The sequence below is a fragment of the Squalius cephalus genome (genome assembly GCF_949319135.1).
Source record: "Squalius cephalus genome assembly, chromosome: 25".
NCBI classification, from domain to species: Eukaryota; Metazoa; Chordata; class Actinopteri; order Cypriniformes; family Leuciscidae; genus Squalius; species Squalius cephalus.
In genome coordinates this window covers 6,870,713-6,894,119 of record NC_137146.1, presented here as the reverse complement: position 1 = coordinate 6,894,119, position 23,407 = coordinate 6,870,713, and the positions used below count along the sequence as shown (strand labels likewise).

General features: G+C 35.1%; 4 protein-coding genes across 6 annotated transcripts in view; 2 read left to right on the top strand and 2 right to left on the bottom strand.

Moving 5' to 3' along the window:
* Positions 1-23,407, top strand: part of cpne3 (copine III) — a 222,531-nt gene that overhangs the window by 166,786 nt on the left and 32,338 nt on the right. The window lies entirely within an intron of this gene.
* Positions 1,337-5,450, top strand: f3a (coagulation factor III, tissue factor a). Its single transcript, XM_079862701.1, has 6 exons — positions 1,337-1,589; positions 1,730-1,838; positions 2,606-2,799; positions 2,892-3,076; positions 3,953-4,121; positions 4,563-5,450. The coding sequence occupies exons 1-6, from the start codon at positions 1,511-1,513 to the stop codon at positions 4,706-4,708; spliced, it is 882 nt and encodes a 293-aa protein (XP_079718827.1). The 5' UTR covers positions 1,337-1,510; the 3' UTR covers positions 4,709-5,450.
* On the bottom strand, positions 6,504-11,065 carry acp5b (acid phosphatase 5b, tartrate resistant). Its single transcript, XM_079863595.1, has 6 exons — positions 10,875-11,065; positions 10,503-10,693; positions 9,044-9,171; positions 8,760-8,951; positions 7,059-7,206; positions 6,504-6,924 (listed from the first exon to the last, which is right to left on the bottom strand). The coding sequence occupies exons 1-6, from the start codon at positions 10,942-10,944 to the stop codon at positions 6,679-6,681; spliced, it is 975 nt and encodes a 324-aa protein (XP_079719721.1). The 5' UTR covers positions 10,945-11,065; the 3' UTR covers positions 6,504-6,678.
* On the bottom strand, positions 12,613-22,857 carry abcd3a (ATP-binding cassette, sub-family D (ALD), member 3a). 3 transcript variants are annotated; one of them, XM_079862394.1, is made up of 23 exons: positions 22,531-22,857; positions 21,936-21,969; positions 21,548-21,646; positions 21,036-21,124; positions 20,822-20,891; positions 20,119-20,216; positions 19,053-19,176; positions 18,878-18,934; positions 18,651-18,793; positions 18,485-18,554; positions 17,692-17,761; positions 17,504-17,601; positions 17,265-17,356; positions 17,044-17,135; positions 16,887-16,953; positions 16,745-16,808; positions 15,791-15,868; positions 15,617-15,682; positions 15,442-15,531; positions 15,212-15,331; positions 14,564-14,668; positions 13,917-13,973; positions 12,613-13,419 (listed from the first exon to the last, which is right to left on the bottom strand). In XM_079862394.1, the coding sequence occupies exons 1-23, from the start codon at positions 22,638-22,640 to the stop codon at positions 13,342-13,344; spliced, it is 1,971 nt and encodes a 656-aa protein (XP_079718520.1). In that variant the 5' UTR covers positions 22,641-22,857; the 3' UTR covers positions 12,613-13,341. The 3 variants fall into 3 exon arrangements, with proteins under 3 accessions (XP_079718520.1, XP_079718519.1, XP_079718521.1); XM_079862393.1 differs by lacking the exon at positions 20,822-20,891 and adding an exon at positions 20,464-20,533 and having other exon boundaries at positions 22,531-22,855; XM_079862395.1 differs by having other exon boundaries at positions 20,464-20,891; positions 22,531-22,650.

Below are 23,407 nucleotides of genomic sequence, written 5' to 3'. Positions count from 1 at the left end.
CCAGCATTTTCCAGTCTGATCTTGTCTCTTTGTGGTTTTGTGTGAGTTTCTCTTGAAGCGCTGAGTCCTGTGAGTGTTTTAACATGCAAAGCCACATGCGAGAGTGAGGTGCCAGTGGCTCATTAGCATAAGGATCTGAATGGGCAAAAGATCCCTGCTGGCATTCAGCGCTTTAGAGGTGCCAGCGTCACACACCGCTTGAGAGACAGAAATGAAGTCATACTTCCCGAAATACCAAGTCATTAGCATGTCATGAGTAATTTTCATGGTGGTCAGCGGAGGGGCTTATGCCCGTAATGAGTTGAGAGCCTTTTTACGTGACACAATGCATGATTACATCATCGTTTGTGTCTCATCACTTCATGACTTTTGTCATTCAAATACAATAATGTCAGAAGTGTTTTTTTGCTGAACTAAATTATTTATGAAATCAGATTTCTTTTTAATGAGATATGAGGTTGTGTTGCTCTCAGATGGTTTGCCTATGATTGTTGTTTTTACATAACCTGCAGAAAAGCTGATGCTGTAACCGAGTGATTGCTTTGATATAAGGAAAGGAAATTCATTTTAAAGTCCTTCATAAAATCTTGTGAATTCATCCATTTCTAAATATTCTGTTATTGATGAAACTTGTTCATTTTGTGGTTTTGTTGAAGAAACAGCTGTCCATTCATTTTGTGATTTTAGTATAACCAATACATTTAGGGTTGTTCTTATGACCCACACCTTCATCCTCACAGAGGTTATCTTTAATTATGAATATTTTTTTCATTCACAAGCAAAAAAGTCTCCTTTATGTTTTCCATGATATTTATGCTTTCTTTTTTTGTCGTTATGATTGTTCATTGTATGTATAAGTTATGCAATAATAATAATTATAATAAAAAAAGAGAGATATAAGTTACATAAGTTGACTTTTTGCTTTTGAGAAATCAATTTTTGTGACTAAACACATCAAATGATGTACTGATCAAATTGTGTTTACATGTGTTGGAAATGTTCAATATTTATTTATTCAATCGTTTATTTATTTATTTACAGCAATTTTATATAAGTGTCTTATAGAAATTGACTTTCAAAAATAAACCAAAGTAAATAGTTTTTCTGTGGGGGTCAATTTCAAAACTGCATAGGTATTAATAAACTAAACTAAAATAATTAAAAACAAATACATACATATTATTTTATAATTAAGTCATATATGTATTTCCTTTTAAACGTGCGTTATTTAAACGCTAATGCTCTTTGGTCATTTTGTGTCAATGCGGAAATCCATAAATGGTCAAATGCATAAGCGGGCAGACTTGTTCTGGGCGGGGCTTAATTAGTCTCACTCGAATTCCAACTGGTCTGACTGACTGGGTTTGTTGCGCTCACACACTAAATCAGGAGGACTTTATAAACCACTTGGGAGCTGGATACACTATCATATTTTTTATCCTACCTGGTTAAAGGAGTTATATTTGGTCTTCGTACTGTAGTTGGATTAGTACTGTCACCTTGGGACAACATGGAAAGCAACAGGCAAATGAAATTTCGCATTCTTGTATTGGTCCTGGTTTCATTTTTCACGAAGGCTTTCGCCTCAGGTGAGTCTCTTACCTGTGACAATGATTGTATGCGTGTTATTCAGTTTTTTAACCAGCTATTTTAAACCATTTCTATCGTTTTTAGTTAATGTGTTATTTAAAACAATCTAATTGATTCATTTGCTTTGCTCTTTTTATAGACATCTTTCCAAAAGCACAGAACGTAACCTGGTCCTCTTTCAATTTTAAATCCATGTTAACATGGAGTCCAAAACCAACGAATTATTCCTACACTGTTGAATTTTCAGAGTAAGTCATGTTTTTATTACAATGGTTGTTTGTTATTACATTCATTGTTCTGAATGCAGTATTAAAGCTATCAAAAAATGTGCAGGAATTAGCAAAACGTAATATGTACATCACATCAAAAGATATAGTCAGAAAACAATAGTGAAAATGGTCTAAATCTTTTACACCTTCCCCAAGTTTAAGTGAAATGTACACATATAGAGCTTTATATGTAGCATATAATGTATTATTATTACTGGTATTGCAGTTATCTAATATTACTTGGATCATATTGATTTTGACCAATCAAGTCATAATTCATTGATTATCTCAAAAGGTTTCTCACTGTGTAATCTCAGCATGGCCATAAACCAATACAAGTGAATGCTGTATGGGCAATAAAAGTGTATATTATGGATTTTCTAGTTTGTTACCATCTATTTAACATGAGTATAGCCATTTATACTAAATTTTCTACTAGTGCTCACCACTAATTTAATCAAAAGTGCATTGGATTTAACTCTCCAGGTTGTAACTTTGGAACCACTTTTTAAGGCAGCGATTAAATTTACAATTTAAATTTTAGACACTCTTTTATTAATGTGTAACCCATAAAAACCTTTATGAAAAAAAAAATGCTCTCACGTGTAGATTTGGCAACTCTAGCATACTTCCACACCCTTGACTTGTTACAGCAGGCACCAACCTGTCACTGGATCTCATATAATGTAATTTATTATTTCCAAAAGTTGTCTTTACATTCTAAATGCCTGTGTAAATGTTTGTAGACTGGGCCACGACAGAGAACGAACGCCACACTGCATCAGGACCATGGAAACTGAATGCGACCTGACTGCGGAGTTAAAAAACCTGAAGGCCATTTACAACGCCGACGTCCTGTCTGAACCCAAGCTGGGCGTCTCCTCGGATTTGGTTGAGTTTCCTCATGTCACTTCTGAGAGATTCTCCCCTTATTATGACAGTCAGTATTCTCAACAACCAACTTTACACTCTATTTAATGACATGAAGATTTTGAACCATTATAAAGATCTTCTGCTTTGATTGTCTTTCAGCTGTCATTGGCAAACCAGAGTTTAAAATAGAAGTAAACAATGACGAGAGGAAGACGACGCTGCTTGTAACGGATGTCCCCACTGCTCTCTTTAATGATCTTAATGAGAGACTGAACATTCGGGATGTTTTTGGGGACGACCTGCTTTATAAGGTTATCTACAGGAAAGCCAAGAGCACAGGAAAGGTTAGTGTTGTCTGCAAAATGTATTATTTCTTTTCTGAGCGCTTTTGCCACTTTGTAAATTTCAATCCGGATTTATACCATGTTAACTAAATAATAAACACAAAGTCATTTAACCGTTTTAGCACCTTGCATTTATTAAATCATTAGATATTTAATGAAAATGAACCATCCACATTTTCTTCAGTTAGAGACTAAAAGCTTCCTCCACAAATATATATATAATATATATATATATATAATATATATAATATATATATATATATATATATATACTACTATTCAAAAGTTTTGGGTTATTAAGATTTTTTTTTAAAAATTGATACTTTTATTCAGCTAAGATGCATTAAATTGATCAAAAGAAACAGTAAAGACAAATGTTACAAAAGATTTCTATCTTAAATACATATTTTTCTCGATTTCATCAAAGAATCCGGGGAAAAAAATGGATCATGATTTCCACAAAAAATAAGAAGCAGCACAACTGTTTTCAACTTGATAATAATAAACGTTTCTTGAGCTGTAAATCATCATATTAGAATGATTTCTGAAGGATCATGTGACACTTAAAATAAAAATAATATTCCACAGTATTATTGTTTTACTCTATCTTGTATATCAAATGAATGCAGCCTTATTTCAAACACTTTTTAATTTGTTAACATTAGTTCTACATGAGTTAACATGAAGTTACAATGATCTTATGAACTAACGTTAACAAAGGTTAATAAATACTGTAACAAATGCATTGCTAATGTTAAAACCTTAAGTAATGGGACCTTATTACACTTTATTTTAAGGTGTCCACTGTAAAGTAAAGTGTTACCTATATGACACATTAAACGTATTATACATCATTTTATGTGTTTGCCTCTTCAGAAAGAGAAGACCAGTAAAAGCAGGATCATTGAGCTGACGGATTTGGACCGAGGAGAGAGTTACTGTTTCAACATTCAGGTCTACATCCCCTCCCGCGCTCTGGAGAAACAATACGGGGAGCTCAGCCACATCCAGTGCTCTTCGGAAGATGGCACATCTATCTTTGAAGGTAACGCTTTCACTCTTTAAATAACAAGACTTTAACTTGGTCTGTCAGGGATCTTCAGCACAACTATCCCAGGAAAAGCAAACGTTGGGAATTTTGTCTGATATAGGGAATGAATCATTTTCCCAAAATAGACTCACTCCCCTGATCTGGACTCTCGCTGGAACGCATCCATTTCTGAAGTGTCGGATAGCTGATATAGTATCATATCAGAGGATTATATGGACTCTATGATTGTGTGATTCACAGCGCTCAGACATTTAGTGCAACTCATAATTGATAAGAAATGTGTCTGTTGGGCGGATTATGATAGCAACTCGTCAGTGAATCATATCAGCGTCTAGGGACCAATAGAACTGCAAAATTCCTGTGGTGTCCAATCAAACTCATCAATTAATCAAGTGTTTGTGTGACTATAATGACGATTATGTAATGTTTTTGCAGAGTACGGCATGGGTGTCATCGCCGGAGCCATTTTTATTATCATTCTGGCAATAACAGCAATCATTATTGTCATCGTGATGTGCTGCAGGCGAAGAAAGACACAGAAAGACACAGGAAAAGAGGGATTACCATTGAACGGTGTATGAGGAATGCAGATGCTCTTTTTGGTACGTTTAAATTAGACTCTCCCTTATGAAGGGAGGATGGGGTGCCGTTTTACCATAAAAAAAAATAGTGTTTCTGTGAAACCTCAAAATGTAGATATGTTAGACATATAATTTAGCAAGACAGGACCTTTATACTGTCAGGTGGTGGGTTCTTTAGTCTGGCACTGAAGTGTACTGTATAATAATTTTACTTGCTATCTACTTGCTAACAAATGGAAATACTGTATGATTTAAGAGAGGTTTTTTGTACGCACTTGGGAGAATCAAAATCAGATCATATTTTATGAAATGAAAAGTAATTTATTTTTTAGCTAATATTGTAAACTGTATTCGTTTTTTAAAGTATTTTTGTTGTAATAGTGAAACGCTCTTTTAATTTCAGTTTTATCACATTGCAACTGTACATGGCTAACCATTAATCAAAAAATAATGTTATATCTGGTGTATTGTTGACATTTTGGTGCAGAAACTTTATCATTACACTTCAGACCTGTGAATCCAGTGCGAATGGTACTGATGTGGATTTAAAAAACACACACACAAATAAATAAATATACAAAAATACACATGTGGACTTACAGCATTCAGATCTTTGCCTTTATATTTTCTAACTTCAAAGAACATGTTATATATTATGCCTTATATGCACGTTCAGTTAGAAAGATCAAATTCGGATATAAAGATGTTAAATAGCTCAATGGCGCCACCAATTGTAAGTTAGTAGATTTACATTAAATGTAAATCAACTGTTAAATATTTACAGGGCCAAGTTGTTTTATATATATTAGGGGTGTAACAATATATCACAATACAAAAATGCAACAATATGTATCGTGGATAGTGACAAAATGTATTGTGTATAGTTCACCCAAAAAAAAAATTACTGTGTGAGGAAAAAATTAGTGTCAGTACTACATTAAACTACTATTTAATGTTGGATATATGTATAATAATGCAATGAGGGAATATTTGTGTGTCCTGATAGTGCCAAATGTCTCATGTTACCTTATGTTCAGCTTCAAAATCATGAATATTTTTACTCTGGTGTCACCATTGTCCTGTGCATTGGGTTACCAGCACCAAGTCCAAGCCTCTTCATTTACATCCACAATGTAATATCAAAGTTAGCATTTTAATCAACAGTACATTGGTTGTTTAGCTTTTATCATATGTCTTGGAGTTTCGCAATAATATCGTATCGTGAGTTCAGTATCGTGATATGTATCGAATCGTGACATGAGGGTATCGTTACACACCAAATATATACGTTTAATATATACATTTAAAGAATATACATGTGTGTGTGTATATATATATATATATATATATAATGTTTTATTTATTTTTAAGTTGTATTATTTAAAATAAAAAAATATGTTACATTTCAGTAAGTGAGTCAGGAGTTCATTCGGTCACAGCTCTGATCGATTCAGTTCAGTGAAGGATTCATCAGACTGATTCAAACTGGAAACTTATTCTTTATGAAATCATACTACACTTTTTACTAAAAAGAACCAGTTCATAAGAGTCATTAATCAGACTACACTGGTTGTGCTGCATGTTTTTGAAACCGAATTGGCTCATAAGAGTTATTTGCTAGTGAATCAGACAACATTGGTCGCATTGTATGTACAAACTCGTTAAAAAGTTTCTTGCCAAGAACTGGTCTTTTGCATAACATCCAATACAGACTGCAAACTCACATGCGCAACTCAGATAAAATACGATTTCTGCACATACGCGTAAAAAAAGAAAAGAAGCAAAAAAGTATTTTGGCAATAATCTCAGCAAACCACTTTTTATGAAATATAAATGTTTAATTTTGTTCACCGCAAACTAAACAGGGATTTAACTAAAAACAACAATAAAATATACAACAGAATTATTAGTGCAATTAAAAAAGGACTTTCGCCAAAGTGACTGTTGTGTTTATTAAAGCCCTAATGATGTCAAAGTTGGACTTTGCGTTTAGGGACGGACGCCTGGTACACACACTTCCCGTCCGGCTGGATGTAACTTATCAGCATCTCATTCGTATCGACCTCAAAGTACACAAACGCTCCTGTCGTCTGATTCACGATGTTGGAGAAAAGTTGCCAAGAGGACGGGAAGCTGTTATTGTGGCCAGTGTACATATCCTCTTCAACTCCAGTTCCACTGACAACATACGAACTTCCATCGTCTTCTCTGATAAACTGATGAAACAGAAATGCTGATTGGTCAATACAGTAACAGCCATAATGTAAAACACTTAGAAGTCACTTTAATACATTTGCTTAATACAATGTTTTATTAAAAAGCTGCTTGATTTCCCGTTCAAGATACCGACCTGTAGACTGTGGTCATGACCACACAGATATAAAGAGACTCTGTACTTCTTCAGAAGGGGTCTGAGTTTCGATACCAGGCACTTAGTCGGCCCATGATGGCCAATGGACCAGACTGGGTAATGACCGGCCACAATGACAAAATCTGACCTGAGGATTAGAAACCAAAAGATGCATTTATTATAAAAGCATTTGATGAATGTCAACTTTGTTTGACTTTCTGATGTGGAAAACAGCTGTGAGTGTTATTCTCGGGGGGGGATTTTGACTGTATTTTCCCCTGCACTGTGAGGGCACGCGGCTTGACTTTAGTTTATCTGGCTGCTAACAGTTTCTACATTAAACACAATCCTCTCAGGCACTTAACCTTTCGTCCCTTTTCAAGATCAGTTAACAAGTATTCACTCGTAAGAATTGTGTTTTCAATTCATAAAACTGGGCAATTAAAAAAGGTTTGATGTACATTTATTAGTACTATAAACTGTCCTTGTATGGAAAAGAGTCAGAGCTGTAAAATTATTTAACCATGTAAAGCCTGAAATATGAAATAATCGTCAGAAAAAACCTTCAGACAAAATATAAAAGAGAAAAAAAAAAAAACTTTTGCATATCATATTTGATACATCAGGCTTTTATGGCCCATAGGCCTATAGTATGACAGTGAGAGTATCAATATTATTCAATTTTATTCAGAGGCCTAAATTTTATTCTTAGCAAAAATTTGTAGTATAGATGTTATTTATATGGCCAAAAAGTAAGAAGAAATTCTGATAGCTTGAAATAAAAATCAGTAAGATTATCAGAACATTATAAATACAGAGCATCTAAAGGGACATGGTGGAGGAAAAAAGAAGAGATGGAGGAAAAAAATATATTTCAAAACTTTTGCGTTCCCCTGAGAAACTTTTTTTTGCAATAGAATGCAAAAAATATTGGTATTTAATTTTCCCTCAGAACTCTATTTTTTCCCCCATTATTATTTCTCTTTAGGCGCTCCATAGTATAACCGACTACTTACATAAAATGCATATTACTATCAGTTGTCACTCTATATCTGTGTTAATAAGATGATATTTAACTTCTTATATTTATGATCAAAGCTCTGTAGTTTTGATTGTGGGGGCAAAATATAAAATGCAATGCAATGAAGATTGAGAGATGTACAAATGAATATTCATCAAAAACCTGATGTACATTTGATACATTTTAGTATGTAATATTAATATTGTATTTTTCAGTTTTAATCGTATTGATGATAATTTAGAGGCCTTAGAAATTCATGTATGAAATATAATACAGTAGGAATTTATAGGGTTAAATGTTTCTTCTTACAGAAGCAATTGCAGCAATTGTTGGGTGAACTTTGTCTTAAAGACTTGGTCATATTTTTAGAAATGAATGGCAGGAATGTTTTCCAGGTCCTGTCGGAATTTAAGAGAATGTGAGGGTGGATCTGAGGAGGTGAAAGAGTGAGAGAGAATAAGTGAAGGAATGTGACAATGGAGGAGTGAAAGGAGTGTGACAGGCCAGGGCCTTTAAAACATGCCCTAAAATTCCTGTTACAGGACTAATGTTTGCTCAGTAAAAAACAAAACACTGGATTTCAGTGTTGTTTGTTCACCTATATATTAGATATTGGGCCACTTGTGCAAGTGTTTGCATTTGGGTGTTAATTAACTACTGTTGTTGTACTAATATCTCACCTGGTATTTTGAAGTTTCTGCTCGATCCACTTTAGCTGTTGGTTAGCAGCCACATAGTCCTCGGGACCCACCGGGTCTACCCCGTCGTACGTGTTGCCGCACAAAACCACTGTGTCGATCATCAGGACTGTGATGGACGTGTTGCTGTGAGGAACCTTGAAGTTCAGCTCATAATAGAGGTCGGGGTAGATCCTGCCAGACATTAACAGCAGCTCACTGTGGTCACCAATGCTCATGTTTACATTCTTTAATGCACAGATGTTGACCTTTGACCTCTGACTCACCATCTTTCAGATCTGTTTGAGTAGGCGATCTGGGCTGACACGTTTCCACGGTGATCGTGATTTCCTGCTACCAGGTACCATGGCACGTTCATCAGCGCGGGATGAGAGAACACACTCTCATAGGTAGACTGAAGAATTTATTAGAGCCTCATTAGAACATCATTTCAAAAAATTTATTATCCATTATAAATATAAAATTATTTATATATATATAACAATATGTTATACCCATATATATATATATTTAAATGTCTGTGTGTGTATGTATACACACAGACACATTTTATATATAATTGCATATACAAATATAAAGTATTATATATTATATTATATTGTATTATATATATATATATATATATATATGTATACACACACCTATATATTAGTTAAATAAAGTTACATTATGTAATTGAATTTAAATATATATATATATATTGAAATAATTTTAAACATTTTAAAATATTCAATATTGTAAATAAATACAAGTAATCATTATTAATAAAAGTTAATGTTTATTTATAAAAGTACATTATGCTATTTAAGTAAATGTAAGTAATTTTTAATTTTTGTAAGAGATGTAAATGGTTTGTGCAGATGGTATCATTCAGTACCATGGTAGAGAATATATGAAAGCACTATGGTATTACCATCTGGAACCTCACTGTACCATGGTACTTTTATTTTATTATTGTATTTTATTTTATAGTTTTTTAATTTGTTTAGGCTTCAGTTAACAATGACTTTATTTACACTGATGTAAATATGGTGATGGGGAGCCAACCAGTTTTACTTGTGCTTACTTTGATCCTAATACATATGCAACTAGTAAACCAAAAGAAATACCATAAAATAAAACACAATATGGTATCATTCAGAACTTTATCACAGAATATATCAATGGCATTACCATCTGAAACCTCACTGTACCAAGGCACTTTTTTTGTAATATTTTTATTTTATAGTTTCTACATGTGTTTAGGTTACTAATAACAATTACCGTAGTTGCATCTATCTAACTATGGTGACAATGAGCCATCCAGTTTTATTTGTGGTAAAACTATTATTACTATGCACAAACTACGGTAAAGAAGCTTCTGTTCCTCTACCACTAGAGGGACCTATTTGTCTTTCACACACTCTATATCACATGTCCTGTGTAAAGACAGTTCACTGAGCTAAAGTACCCTGGACAAGGTCCCACTGTCTGCTCTCCAACCTGTCTCATCCTAGTTACATCAACACCAGACATCAAACCTTAGCATGAGGGCGGGGCAACCTGTCACTCACATGAGATCGACCAATAGCAAACCACAACCATCCAATCAATTCCCAATAGACAAAATTAAGTCCAGCCCTACATTTTCACTAAGATATGCGTCACAATAGGGAAGAAAAGACTATCACCGTTCCCTTTCATGGCGACTTTAATAAATAAATGCAGGAGAAGAAACTTGATCACCTTAAAGCGGGTGTCATCTACATCTCTGACCCCACTGAAGTAGAAATGATCTCCAAGACTGAGGACAAAATCCAGACCTGAGCTCTCAGCAATTCTGCCTAGCTCGTTCGCTGTGTCAAACTCATGTGGCGTGTAGTAGGGGTATGAAGGACGTCCACCCCAATCTCCAATCCCAACAAACCTTAGAAAAGCTGGAGAGACATAAGACTTTACATCAAAGCACATTCAACAGACCCATGCTAGATCACATGGAAAATTCTTACTGAACAGGTTTGTCTGCACATCATGTGGCCAGGTATATGATTGTACTTCCTCACGTTTTCAAATTTGTATCATACAGATCTTGAAGAAAATACATCAGAAATACTGTACCTTGTTCATTCGCCTGACATGGGCTGAATATCTGAAGGCAGGAGATAAAAAGGAAGGCCAACCACGCCATTTCATGCCTTCAGATGGCTGATCTGATCCTGGAAACGGTCACAGTGTAAAGAGTCACACAGACACTGACAAGCCACAAACAGCTTAAGACTCTATTCTCTGCAGCTAAAGGGAAACTAGATGTGGTTTATGACAAGCTTCCTGTATTGAGCTCTGCATGAAAGAGTGAAGCACATGATGCAGAGGACAATGTTCACCAGTTTACACTGTAAACAAATGCATTTTATTATCAGCTATCAGAAAAAAAGGTGCTTAGAAATACAATAGCAATATTAGTAAAACTGCTTATAATATATTAATTGTTGCTGGTAATAAGAATAATTTAATACGAGTTATTTTTAATTGTAATATAATTTATAATTATAATTTTTTTAATAACAAGGTCAGCTACCAAAAGTGTATACTAATAATAAAAAATATATATAAATAAATAAATAATAATAATAATAATATATATATATATATATGGTTTATTTGTTACTGTAAAAATAATAACTATAGTATTTTAATATTTTTTTATATTATCATTTAAAATTATATTTAATATAATGATCTTTTGTGTTACAACAAGAGTGCTTAATCATAATAACTATTAGTATTATTATAAATTAGTAATCATATCAAAATATATTTTTCTTTATTAATGCTAATTATAATTTTTAATTAATAAGAATATTAAACATTTTACTGCACTTACACTTGTCATATATATGTGTGTGTGTGTGTGTGTGTGTGTAAAATAATACATTTGTCTTGTTAATAATAATTGTATATTTGAATGAGTTAAATTATATTTATAATAATCTTATTAACAATTACAAACGAGTGCTTAATAATAATAATAATAATAATAAAATAAATCATATTAAATTATTATATATTATAAAGTAAATCATATCTACTTTTCTATATTATTTTAATTGTAATTTTAAATACATCAGAAATAATAATAATCACAACATTTTTTACAAATTCTTTTTAAAAATTCTCTATGAAATAAAATGTTCAGTGTGTTACTATGACAACCACAGTTAATCTAAAATTCTGTTTAGTGATCCATTTGTAATATACCAACCTTTCATATCATATCAAGCAGATTTGTGTTTTGCCAGGCACTGGTTAGAGTTTACAGTAGAAGCTATCCAGAAGATCTCATAAATCATTAACATACACTGAATAGCAAGTCATGCACAGGCTACATTACAAAACCATTGCAGCCTTCCATGCGGTACCATGGTAAAGTGCTTGTACCAAATGTAATGCCACGGTACTAAAAAACATAATGCCAAAGACAAAAACTTTAAAACCAATAAAATAAGATAGATTGTAGTTTAAAATATCAAACAGCACAATTCCTTAGTATCAGTTTTGCCCAATAAGATGTCTGAGTTTGTCAAAGTTTCACCACCTTTGGCCAAGAACAGGCGACTATATGTAAAAATACATTGTCATGTGGAGGGTGAAAGGTCAAAGGAGCGTCTAATCTAAATGACCTTTCACTTACATTTGATGCATGTTAAAGGTCAACATTCGTCTTTTCAAAGATTTCCTAAAGTAACCAGCCTCATAATGTGCAATAAACCAGTTCAACGGAATTGACACACTCTCTCGAAATCATCAACGCAATCTACAACCGTTTCTTCAAGACAAAAATAAATTGCAGACTTCATAGTATCAATCTTTTTTAATGAAAACATACAGCAAAGTGGTTCATTTGCTTAATGCGTGAAGTGCTAGGACAATGACGTTTCTTACAGTTCTTACGTACAACAACCGTTCTGCAGAGAAAGATTCCTTTCACATCAAGAAATGCCAACAAAGCTGGAGTAAACAAGTGCATATGCGAACAGTTGTTCTTCACACGGACTCCTGGATTTTCAAATCACCATGCCAGGTAAAGTGCACCAAAAAGCAACTCGCACACATCCAAAACGCCCAACCATGCTGCAGTGAACACTAAGGCCACTTAGTAGCTAAAAGAATTCATAATGAAAGTTTAGCTAATGAGAAAAAGGCAATAATAGTTCATTATCCTGCTTCTAACATACAGTATTAAACGTTCGGTTCAGTCCGCTGGCATTGATTTGTTTGACCCTATACAGACACATTTCATTTATTAAACAATTTAGTGCACAGACACAAGACGTATTTCCATGGCATACGTTCCCATGCGTACTTAACGGATGTCCTTTAAATTGGACTGCTTAAATTACAAAATTATGTACAATCGTTGAGGACAAAAGTAGTGTTAATACATTTCTAAACACATTTTCATCCCATTAAGGTTATTGATGATTAAAAACAAACTCCTAGATTAGGTTGGCATGTGACTCCTTCTGAAGTAAATAGCTAGGGCCCCTAACTAGGGCCGCTGATAGTGTAGTGCTGTCGCTCCTCTTTAAGAGCCGAACTCCACAGTTTCAGGGGTGATGAGTTTGAATTCATAGTTTCCTCTGCCGTCCATATGGAGGTAGTGCTGTAAAGAAAAAAAGGACAATTTGTGCTTAAAGTGGAAGTTCGGTAATCTTCAACTCGCTTTGTATCGTTACAATGTTGGTAGTATATGATAATAAACAATGTTTACGAGAAATTCATGTTTATTTGTCAGCAAAAGTCAGCCGGATGATGTAAAACGCACTTCAGGGTTATTTCGATATACAAGTCGACAGCATTGTGACTAAAAGTTTGCTAAGAAGTGTTTCCTACTCAAAGGCACTATTTGAGTGGGCAACATGCCCAGTGCATAATGGGTGTTGAAGTTTTCCTAACTATTTTAGCATAAAAGGGAAAACAACATCCCTTTTTATTGGTTTTCTATAGTAAGGTAGCACCAACTTAAAATATTTTTTCACCTATCTACTTAATTGACAGCCAAGTTGTGTTGCAAGCTCATTTTGTCAGCCGTGAAGGACCTTTTAAGCATATGGTGAACGTCAAAAAATATCGCTCATGTAGCAGCACCACTGATCTTACCTCATGATGCTTCCACAGGGACTTTCTGTGTGAGACTGTGAAAAGGGTGATGCCAACCTGCCAATTAAAAAGAATAAACCACACAAGCAGGGACATTTCAGCAAAATGTACTGAATTATGAAGGGGAAATTTCTTTAGGATAGAGAAATCGGGAGCATGTCTATGTTCCCACAGCCCTATGTTCCCACAGCCCTAACCCTAACATACCTGAACCTACCCCTCACAGGAGGGAGACTTGTCTGGGATGTTATTGGTCTATCCCTGTACCAGCACAAGCACAAAAACTTACCCTTCATAGGGGACTAGGGCTTAATTAGTTACCATACCTAAACCAACCCCTCACAGGAGGGAGACTTGTCTGGGATGTAATTGGGCTATCCCTGTACCAGCACAAGCACTAAAACCTACCCTTCATAGGGGACATAGTTAAATGAGAGAACATAGGACTGTGGGAACATAGGGCTGTGGGAACATAGGGCTGTGGGAAAATAGGGCTGTGGGAACATAGGGCCTAATTTTCAAAATTTTCAGTAAAAAAAAATTCTTAGAAATGTGGGAACATAGGGCCGTGGGAACATAGGGCTGTGGGAACATAGGGCTGACCCCGAGAAATCTCTTCAATGCAGATGTGATACGATGTCCGGTACCTTTCTGCAGTGACTGTAGATGTAATCCTCCACGTCTACGCTCACGGCACTGGTGCACTCATCCAGGATGGCAAACTGGGGCTTATGGTAGAAGAGCCTGGCCATCTATGGAAAAAACATCATTTTAAAAACCTTAAAACATCTCTAAATTCTCATTTATAAACATACAAATCTAATTTACATAATTTACTAACCCCCAAAAAACAGTACTACCATTTTTAAACTTCGGACAAACTAGATTTCAGTGTGGGCGGGGCAAGTTGAGAACTCTTTTAAGAAAGATGTTATAAAAACTCAGATTTCTCTCACTTGGCTGCCATCATAACATCATGTAAAAATGAATGTGAAATGAAATAGAAACTTCCTGAATCATTGGAGGAGTACATAGTGTAAAATCTCTAATTCATTACCTCATTACTAAGGTAATTCTGACAGGATGTGCTCAGTCTAAGGGTGGTAGTGTAATAGTATTGTAAAACATCTGGGCTTTAACGCAAATTCTTGTGCAGTGGTTCAAAAACAGGATGTTAATGAGGTGAAAAAGTCAGTATACAATATCAGTATTGTTCCTTTGGCTTCTGTCCCTGGAGCTGCTCTAAGTCACTTTGCCTTACTGTATGTCAGACTTTGTTGAAAATGTTTGTTTACCGCCATTCTCTGCTTCTCTCCTCCACTGAGCACATCCATCCAGTCCTGAACCATGTCCCATGATCCCTCTCTCTCCAAAATGTGTCCTAACTGGACATTATCCAGGTACTCCTTCAGCACCTGCCACAAAAAAACAGGACAATTGAATGAAAATGTTAAAAACTAGACATGGATCATTATAAACTTTTTAGAGCTGTTTAGTTTAGATCGTAAAAACTCGTTTACAGTACCTGGTCAGAGATGCCTTTTCTCTTTTGGTCCTCATGGGTGTCTGGGTAGATCACCTGATCCCTAAGTGAGCCAAGGGTCATGTAAGGCCTCTGAAAGCAGACAAAAAAGGGAAGTTATTCAGCTGTTGTGGTCCATTCAGATGTTCTGCTATGAGAAAGGAGGGTTTTCTTTCACCTGAGGGACGTAGAAGAGCTTCCCCCTCTCTGGTTTCGTCAAACTCCCACCGAACAGTGGCCACAACTAGAGAGAGACAGACAACCCAACATTTAGAAGACAAAATCGAAGAGTTTCCACAGAGAGCCAAGAACAAGGGCAGAATTCCAGTCTGAGTACCACAGAAGTGCTCACCTCTCCAAGAACCCGGAAAAGTGAACTCTTTCCACACCCATTGGGACCACACACCAAAACATTGGCTCCGGATTTCACCTTTGAAGAGCAATACAAAATGAGATGAGCACGAGCACACACACGCACTGTACCACTGTACAAACATCACTCTGACAGGGGTGGACGCCTGTTTCCAACCAGACTAAAAACTAAACAAGGTAATTGTTAAATTAAGTTTACAAATAAGTTGCAACAAAGTTGCAATTGCAAGATATTCAGTCACAATTATGAAAAAAGTTGCAAATGCAAGAAACTGTTGCAATTCCAAAAAAAGTCACAATTGTGAGACATGGTTATAATTAAAGTTGCAATTACAAAAAAGTTGCAAATGTAATGAAATCATCTTGTGAAAATAATGAAAAACAGTCGCAATTACAAGAAAAAGTCTCAATTACGAGAAAAATTGCAAATGTGAGATATGAAATCACACCGTGAGAAACAAAGTTGCAATAGGGGAAACAGTCACAATTGCAAAAATCTAAGTAGCAATTATGAGAAACAGTCGCAGTTACAAGAAACAGTCACAATTGTGAGACAGTGATAATTAAAGTTGCAATTATGAAAAAAGTTGAAAATGCGAGATATGAAATCACATTGCGAGAAACAAAGTTACACTCCCAATTACAAGAAAATATATATTATGTGAAATGCAGTGATAATTAAAGGTGCAATTACGAAAAAAAGTTACAAATGCGAGATCATTAATCATCTCGTGAAAGTCACAACTGCAAAAATCTAAGTCGCAATTATGAAAAACAATCACAATTACAAGAAACAGGTCACAATTGTGAAATGTAAAGAGATGTAAAACTGATATCAAGATATCAAGGTCAAAATTGTGAGAGAAAAGTCATGAGCTGACAAAAATCGACTAAACTATAAAATCAAACCATGTGATAACCATGTAGAACGCACCTCAAAGTTCAGATCTCGGATCAGAATGTCTCCATTAGGAGTCGCCAGGGGTGTGTGTTCGAACCTGATGAGAGATCGCATATTAACTTTACCATAGCTGGTTCTCCTGACGATTGAGAGGACTGAGGGAAGCTGCTCTTACTTGATGATATGGTCTACGTTGATGATTCTTCCACTTCCAGGAATCAGTGTGAGCTTTTCTGAAGTGTCTGTTCATGAAAATCATGAACAAACAGTTCAAAATCAACTACGTATCTCTCTAAAGTTTGTTTTGGAGCTTGAGAGTTTCAGAAGCTTACCTTTCTCTGAATGAGACACCATGGTGCGTTCGTATTTCCCAGAATTCAGCTCTTTCAGGACCCTCATGAGCTCAGTGATGCGAGCAGTGAAGCTGAAGGGAAAGACAAACTCGTTTTATAGCATCAAATGTGTTGTTAAAAGTTTTTAATTAAATGGCAAGCGCTCAAATAATTTGATTAAACATGCTGATGCACTGTGATGAGGATGTGTGAACTTTTACCCTGACAGACGTGTCATTTCTCTGCCTGCAAGGACGATTCTGCCCAACGCCTGCGACATACGCAGCAGCATGCGGCCACTCTGGTAGTAGTCCTGCAAGAGAACATGGATAATCAAGCCCTGTACTTCATTATTTCAAATAAATATTACGTTTTGCTCGGAAATAGCGTGCATTGTGAATGCAATCAAGGGCTACAAACTACTGTAGGGATAATCACAATGTCAGGAGTGAAGTTTTACCTCCAGCAGTTCAGCATGGGTGCTGGTCAGGTGTCGAGGGTGAGACAAATCAAGGAATGGACGACTCACCACTAAATACCCAACAACGGTAGCAAAATCTGGAACAAGAGAGAACAACATTCATCTTTTACAGTCCATGTTCATGTGTATATATGTTATCTTGGCAAGATAATGAAACTTCCTCTTACACTTGGCGATAATGCTGTCCACCATACCCATGGAGAAACGGAAGAAGATGAAATTGTGCAGATGATCGACCTGCAAACAAACTCAGTTCAGCCAATAAACTCAGATCTCAAGATGAACCATGCCATGCAAACCTTCATTTTAAGGGTTTATATCAGTAACATACAGATTATAATCCGATATTAGAGTATTATATATATTTAATTGTGGATGCTCATTTCATCGATTTTTACATTCAGATTACCTTTGCATGATCACAAAGGTAAATGCTAAAAAAACGCTAATAATGTAATAACACTGTTAAATGTAAACAAAAAGAATATAACAAAAGATTTTTCATAATGTACATTAGAATGTTGTGAATCCTAAATTCACTTGCATCATTTAAAACATCTGATTTTAGTTATAAGTAGAGCTGTCAAATCGATTAATCATGATTAATCGCATCTAACATAAACGTTTGTAAATACTGTATATAATATGTATACACACACACAAGTGCTGTCAAATCGATTAACATAAATGCATGTAGTGTTAACATAAATGCATATCATGAAAATATGGACATTAGTAGTAATGTTGTAAAATCTGTAAAACACAGAGTTTCTCATCTGATTTTGTTTCAGAAAATAATAATAAAGAGTTTGATTGGAAACAAAGCTGCAATAGCCTTAATATTTTAATTAATTAATAATAAAATTTTAAATAAATAATACTTATAAAGAAAACATATAGTGCTGTCAAATCGATTAATCGTGATTATTACAGCTGAGATTCATATGGTCACATACTCACCAGTTTCTTGAAGGTTGAATGAATGGTCTGTTTCTCCCTGACATTTCCATTGTAGAAGGCAATCTCCTCACTGTAATACAAGTGTGCATCAAAATTTGAGAAAAAAAAAAAACATTTATAGTAGACAAAACTATACAGTTAGATAGACACAACTAGGAAAGCTCACCTGTTTGTGATGAGACGAGAGTTGACGTATCGGTATTCTCCTTCGTACTTCTGTTCGGTCACTGTCATCTTACCGATCGGCCTGCGCAGACGGGTCAGGAAGAGGCCGGAGATGAGTAGGTAAGTCATCATAGACGCGGGACCCTGTGCGAAGAGACCAACAGATCTTCAAAATATCCAGTGGCATTTATCCAAAGAAGAATTTCACATCGTCTTTCCTAAACTCACCTGAGCTCCGATCGCTGTTGTCAATTTGAATATGTACAAGCCGATATCCAACAGCGGCTGGAGAGGGGTGGGGGAAGTAAAAAAATAGATTGTTGCAAACACAGTTCATCTAAATAAAAGAAACTGCTCTTAATGGGAAAGTAAAACTAGTATTTTAGACAAAAGTGTGTTGTACCTTGCTGAGGTTGGAGTAAAGCTCCACAACACTATTACAGAACCTTTCCACATCCTGCGTCAGCAGCTGATCAGCATTAGCAATGCGGTTATCCAGGTTTCCCATTTTGTAGTACGTATATCCCCTAAGAACCCAAAGATAGTGACATTAGTAATTCGATTCTTACATTTTCTTCAGAGAATCATCAGTCCTATCACTCACTGAGGTAAAAGCTGACTCTCCTCAACAATCTGGTGTCCTTATATTGCCACCATAACAGTTATTGGCTGATATTAGTTTTGTTACTTATAATATTTTTTGTTTAAAGTATTTTTCATATAATGTTTACATTTCCATTACCTTTCTACATAGTGGTCAGTTAATATTTTTAAGACTAAAATTTTAAATTAATCTGAAAATTTAAGCATTATATACTTATTTTAAATATTTTTTCACAAAAATTTATATTTACACAAAATAATTCAGAATTTTTATGTCAATGCATCCATTTTAATAAATCATAATTTAGTACATTACAACAAACGCATAATCCAGTATGAGCAAATGTAATAATAATGCATTGCTTGCGAAAATAGAATTATGCAGTTTTTCATTTTTGTAAAGAATATTTAAGTTGGAACATTAGCGCCTTTCACACATACAGTCTTAATTGGTAAATTACTGTATTAAAGAGATCATATGTGAACAACAGGACCTTTTCAAAAATGCCGGTAAATCAGTTCTGGCAATTTCCCGGTATGAGAAGTTGTAACATTACCGTTATGATGCTATGTGTGAACAAAGAATGAAGTTTATGAGGTCTGAACATGCTGACGTAAGAAGTTTGCTTTGAGGAAATCATAAAGCTCTGTCTGAGCTATTTACGGTATGTTCCACTGCTTTTATATGTTTTTCTATAAACGTGCTAGACGAACATGGTATCTTACCGCTGAAAAGACAGAATGCCATTGCATGTGTGAACAGCACGTTTGTGTATTTACCGATAAAGTCGTTCTGGAAATTGTACGGTAATTTACCGGCATTTCTGTGTGAAAGGGGCAAATGTCACGGCAGTGATGGGTCTTACTTCAGGTACTCATCGTAGAGATGTTTGGTAAGTCTCACACGAAAGCACAGCTTCAGTTCATTCAAGCCCAACTTCAGGAAGTTGTTCACCAAGGCAATCTGAAAGATTGAAATGCAACCATTTACACCATGTTTCTATACCAACAAACTCATACAATTCTTGCATGCAGCTCTGTTACTGATATTAAACAAATGCATTTAAGTCATAAAAGTTCTGATGTCAACAGGAAAGGTTATTATTGGGAAGCAGTTTTAGTGCTGAATTCATAGATTAGACTGTTAATATTCTCAGAACTCCTCTGACTATTAACAATTACTACCGACTCTGATAAAAGCAGAAACTTACAATTGGCATGGCCGTGATAAAGTTGAATAAGTACTTCTTGAAACCTTCAGTGGATCGACCAATGATCGCACTGCAAACCACAACGTGCACACAAACACATGCAGACATGGGGTCAGAGTTAATGCAGAAGGGAATAAACACACATCCTGCCATTCTTTCCTTCATGTGCATGAAAAACAAAATGAATGCAAATTCTCTTTAAGGAAGCACACATTCATGACTACATTTGTAGACCAGAGGAGATCTGAAAAGTGAGCATGTGAGGAAACACAATGGACAGGTGATGTAAATTACATGATGCCACCACAACTGTAACAATACATTAGTTTTCACAGCACATGAAGGCACAGTAAATTACCCCAGGAATGACAGTCAGGTAGGAATAAAAGTGCCTCTTGAACAATTTGATATCTCTGCTAATGATTCCACTGTCAAAGATTAAAAAATCAAATAAAAAATACAATCAAATCACATTTAAGCAATATTTAGCTGGATGCCTGGCATCTTCAAAAAGTGAAATAGTGATATATTTGACAGCACTAACAAATTTGAAGTCTGGATCCACGCAGTACCTTTCAATCATAGTGCCGTTCTGAATCATCCAGACGTCGCAATAGGTCCGAGTCACAAGCATCACTGCGATCAGGAACAGGTACCATGTCTGTGACACACACAAACACAAATAAATAAGTAAATAAAGTGAAAAACAATAATGAACTGAAATCATTTACTTATATTTAGCAGATTTACACACAATATTATTTAATATTTTGGAGTTTTTTTTGGAAAGAAGTCTCTTCTGCTCACCAAGGCTTTATTTATTTGATAAATAAATACTGTAAGAACAGTAATATTATGAAATATTATTAATATTTTTAAAAAACTCTTTTCTATTTGAATATATTTTAAAATGTAATTTATTCCTGTGATGAAAAGCTGAATTTTCAGCATCATTACTATAGTCTTCAATGTCACATGATCCTTCAAATCTGATATGCTGATTTGTTGCTCACGAAACAGCAAATCCAACTTCCAGTTTCAGTAACAACTGTCGTAGGTTAAAAGTAGGTTACAACTCTCTCACCTCTTTACACAACAATCTCGGCACCATAATCCTGAGGATCCGTGCAATCCGGATGAAAAAAAGCCTGTCCACAGCGGCTCTCTCTTTCTTGCCATCTTTCTGTTGGTTTTCAAACACAACAAGTGTTGAAAGTCAAAGGAAACTCATGGAATATAGTTTCACACAGCCAGACCTTGAACTAAAGATCATGATTGCCACTTATTAAGTAATAATAAATAAATGAATAGTGAAAATGTGTAGAAACTGCAGAAAAAAAGTACAGACTATCAGAAAGTTCTGTTCAAGGACATTCAGTACCTTGATTAAAACTCTGAATAACAGATTACTACAACAGCAAACCCAGTAAAAGACTTATATTATATATACTATACACATATAGTTCTCTCACCTCACTGTTCAGATCATTGGGAGAACTCTTCTTCCTGTTGAGAATGATGAAATAGATAATAATTTATAATAATAGCACCAGTAAACAATAGTAGTTGATTAGGTCTAATCATATTGAATATGAAGCGCTATATAAATATAGTGCATTTATTTTTTGTGTGAAAAGTATGCTCAATGCTCAGAAATCAAGTGAGTTCAAGGTGCAAGCATGAATCATTTTTGATTATTTCAACCACTAAAAACTACTGTATATATTTTTTATTATTATGCAAACTGTGGCAACATTTGTCCAACGAACACTGTCCTTTATGAAAGAGTCCTTTGTTGGACAGTGAGACTGCAACAATTAATAATCATGTTCAATAAACTTCTTCATCTGGATTTAAATGATTGTATTTCAAAGGTCATGATATAGGCTGCGTCTTAAAACCTACAGAGCTGCCTACCTAGACAGCACATTTGGAGCATCGCAGTATATTAGGTTTTTTGACACATGGCCATCAAACTAGACTAAATTTGCTGGGGTCACTCTGACACTGAACTCCAGTCCTTATCTGAATTCATGCATTAGACACTTAATGTGCGTTTTTACATACCTGTTAAGTCCAGCGGATCTTCGTCTCTGCTTTAGGATGTATAAAACGAGTAGGACACCGCCAGCTACAGCGGAGTTCTTCGCTGTCAAGTACTTACTGACGGCCGCCATGTTTCCTACTGAGACGGTCAGGAGAACAGCGACACACACAAGCCCGGAAGAGAGAGAGAGAGAGAGAGCGAGAGAGTGAGAGTGAGAAAGAGAGAGAGAGAGTGAGAGTGTGAGAGAGAGAGAGAGAGAGCGAGAGAGAGAGAGAGAGAGAGAGAGAGAGAGGCTACCGTACTCATGATGACCTCATCATCACACCATCATCATGAACTTGCTCCGTGTTTAACCCTTTAGGAAACCGTACATATTAACAACATAACAACACAGCCGGGGGGTTAAAAGAACGGGCTTATTTTATATATAATAATTAAAATATATAGATAAGTCGATCCACAAATAAACACTATACCTTGGTATTAAACAAAACACCTTAAAAAGATATAGCGATCTTTATAGCTTTCCTAGTACTAACTGAATAACATAGCTTTCTATTTCTGAAGAAAATTGTTGTATGTTGTTGAAAAAAATGTATACATTTGAATTTTTTTTAACGGGCCCACCGTTATCAGGCTTTAAATAACCAAAGTTGACATTTTCAAAAAACAATAACTTATGAAGATAATCAAATGCACAGTTGTCGTTTTGCAATAATGTGTGTGTATATATATATATATATATATATAAGTTTTTAAAAAACAAGGACAAAGGAAAAAAAAAAGAAAAAAAAATGAGGGTGAGGCAAAACCTTTCCACTTTTATTTAAAATATCTTACATATATTACCAAACATGCATATATAATATAACACAAGGTAAAACCAGGTAAAACTGG

Bases quoted from the DNA above. Each gene is read 5' to 3' on its own strand.
- acp5b (XM_079863595.1), bottom strand. From the start codon at position 10,944: ATGGCGTGGTTGGCCTTCCTTTTTATCTCCTGCCTTCAGATATTCAGC. The intron at 10,694-10,874 runs GTACAGTATTTC...ATGTCTCTCCAG, and splicing joins ATGTCAGGCGAATGAACAAG to CTTTTCTAAGGTTTGTTGGG. The intron at 7,207-8,759 runs GTGAGATATTAG...TCTAATCCTCAG, and splicing joins CAGAAACTTCAAAATACCAG to GTCAGATTTTGTCATTGTGG.
- f3a (XM_079862701.1), top strand. From the start codon at position 1,511: ATGGAAAGCAACAGGCAAATGAAATTTCGCATTCTTGTATTGGTCCTG. The intron at 1,590-1,729 runs GTGAGTCTCTTA...CTCTTTTTATAG, and splicing joins CACGAAGGCTTTCGCCTCAG to ACATCTTTCCAAAAGCACAG. The intron at 1,839-2,605 runs GTAAGTCATGTT...AAATGTTTGTAG, and splicing joins TACACTGTTGAATTTTCAGA to ACTGGGCCACGACAGAGAAC.
- abcd3a (XM_079862394.1), bottom strand. From the start codon at position 22,640: ATGGCGGCCGTCAGTAAGTACTTGACAGCGAAGAACTCCGCTGTAGCT. The intron at 15,869-16,744 runs GTGCGTTCTACA...TGCTCTTCAAAG, and splicing joins TCCGAGATCTGAACTTTGAG to GTGAAATCCGGAGCCAATGT. The intron at 13,420-13,916 runs GTAAGATCAGTG...TTTTCTTTACAG, and splicing joins CCCTGTGGAAGCATCATGAG to CACTACCTCCATATGGACGG.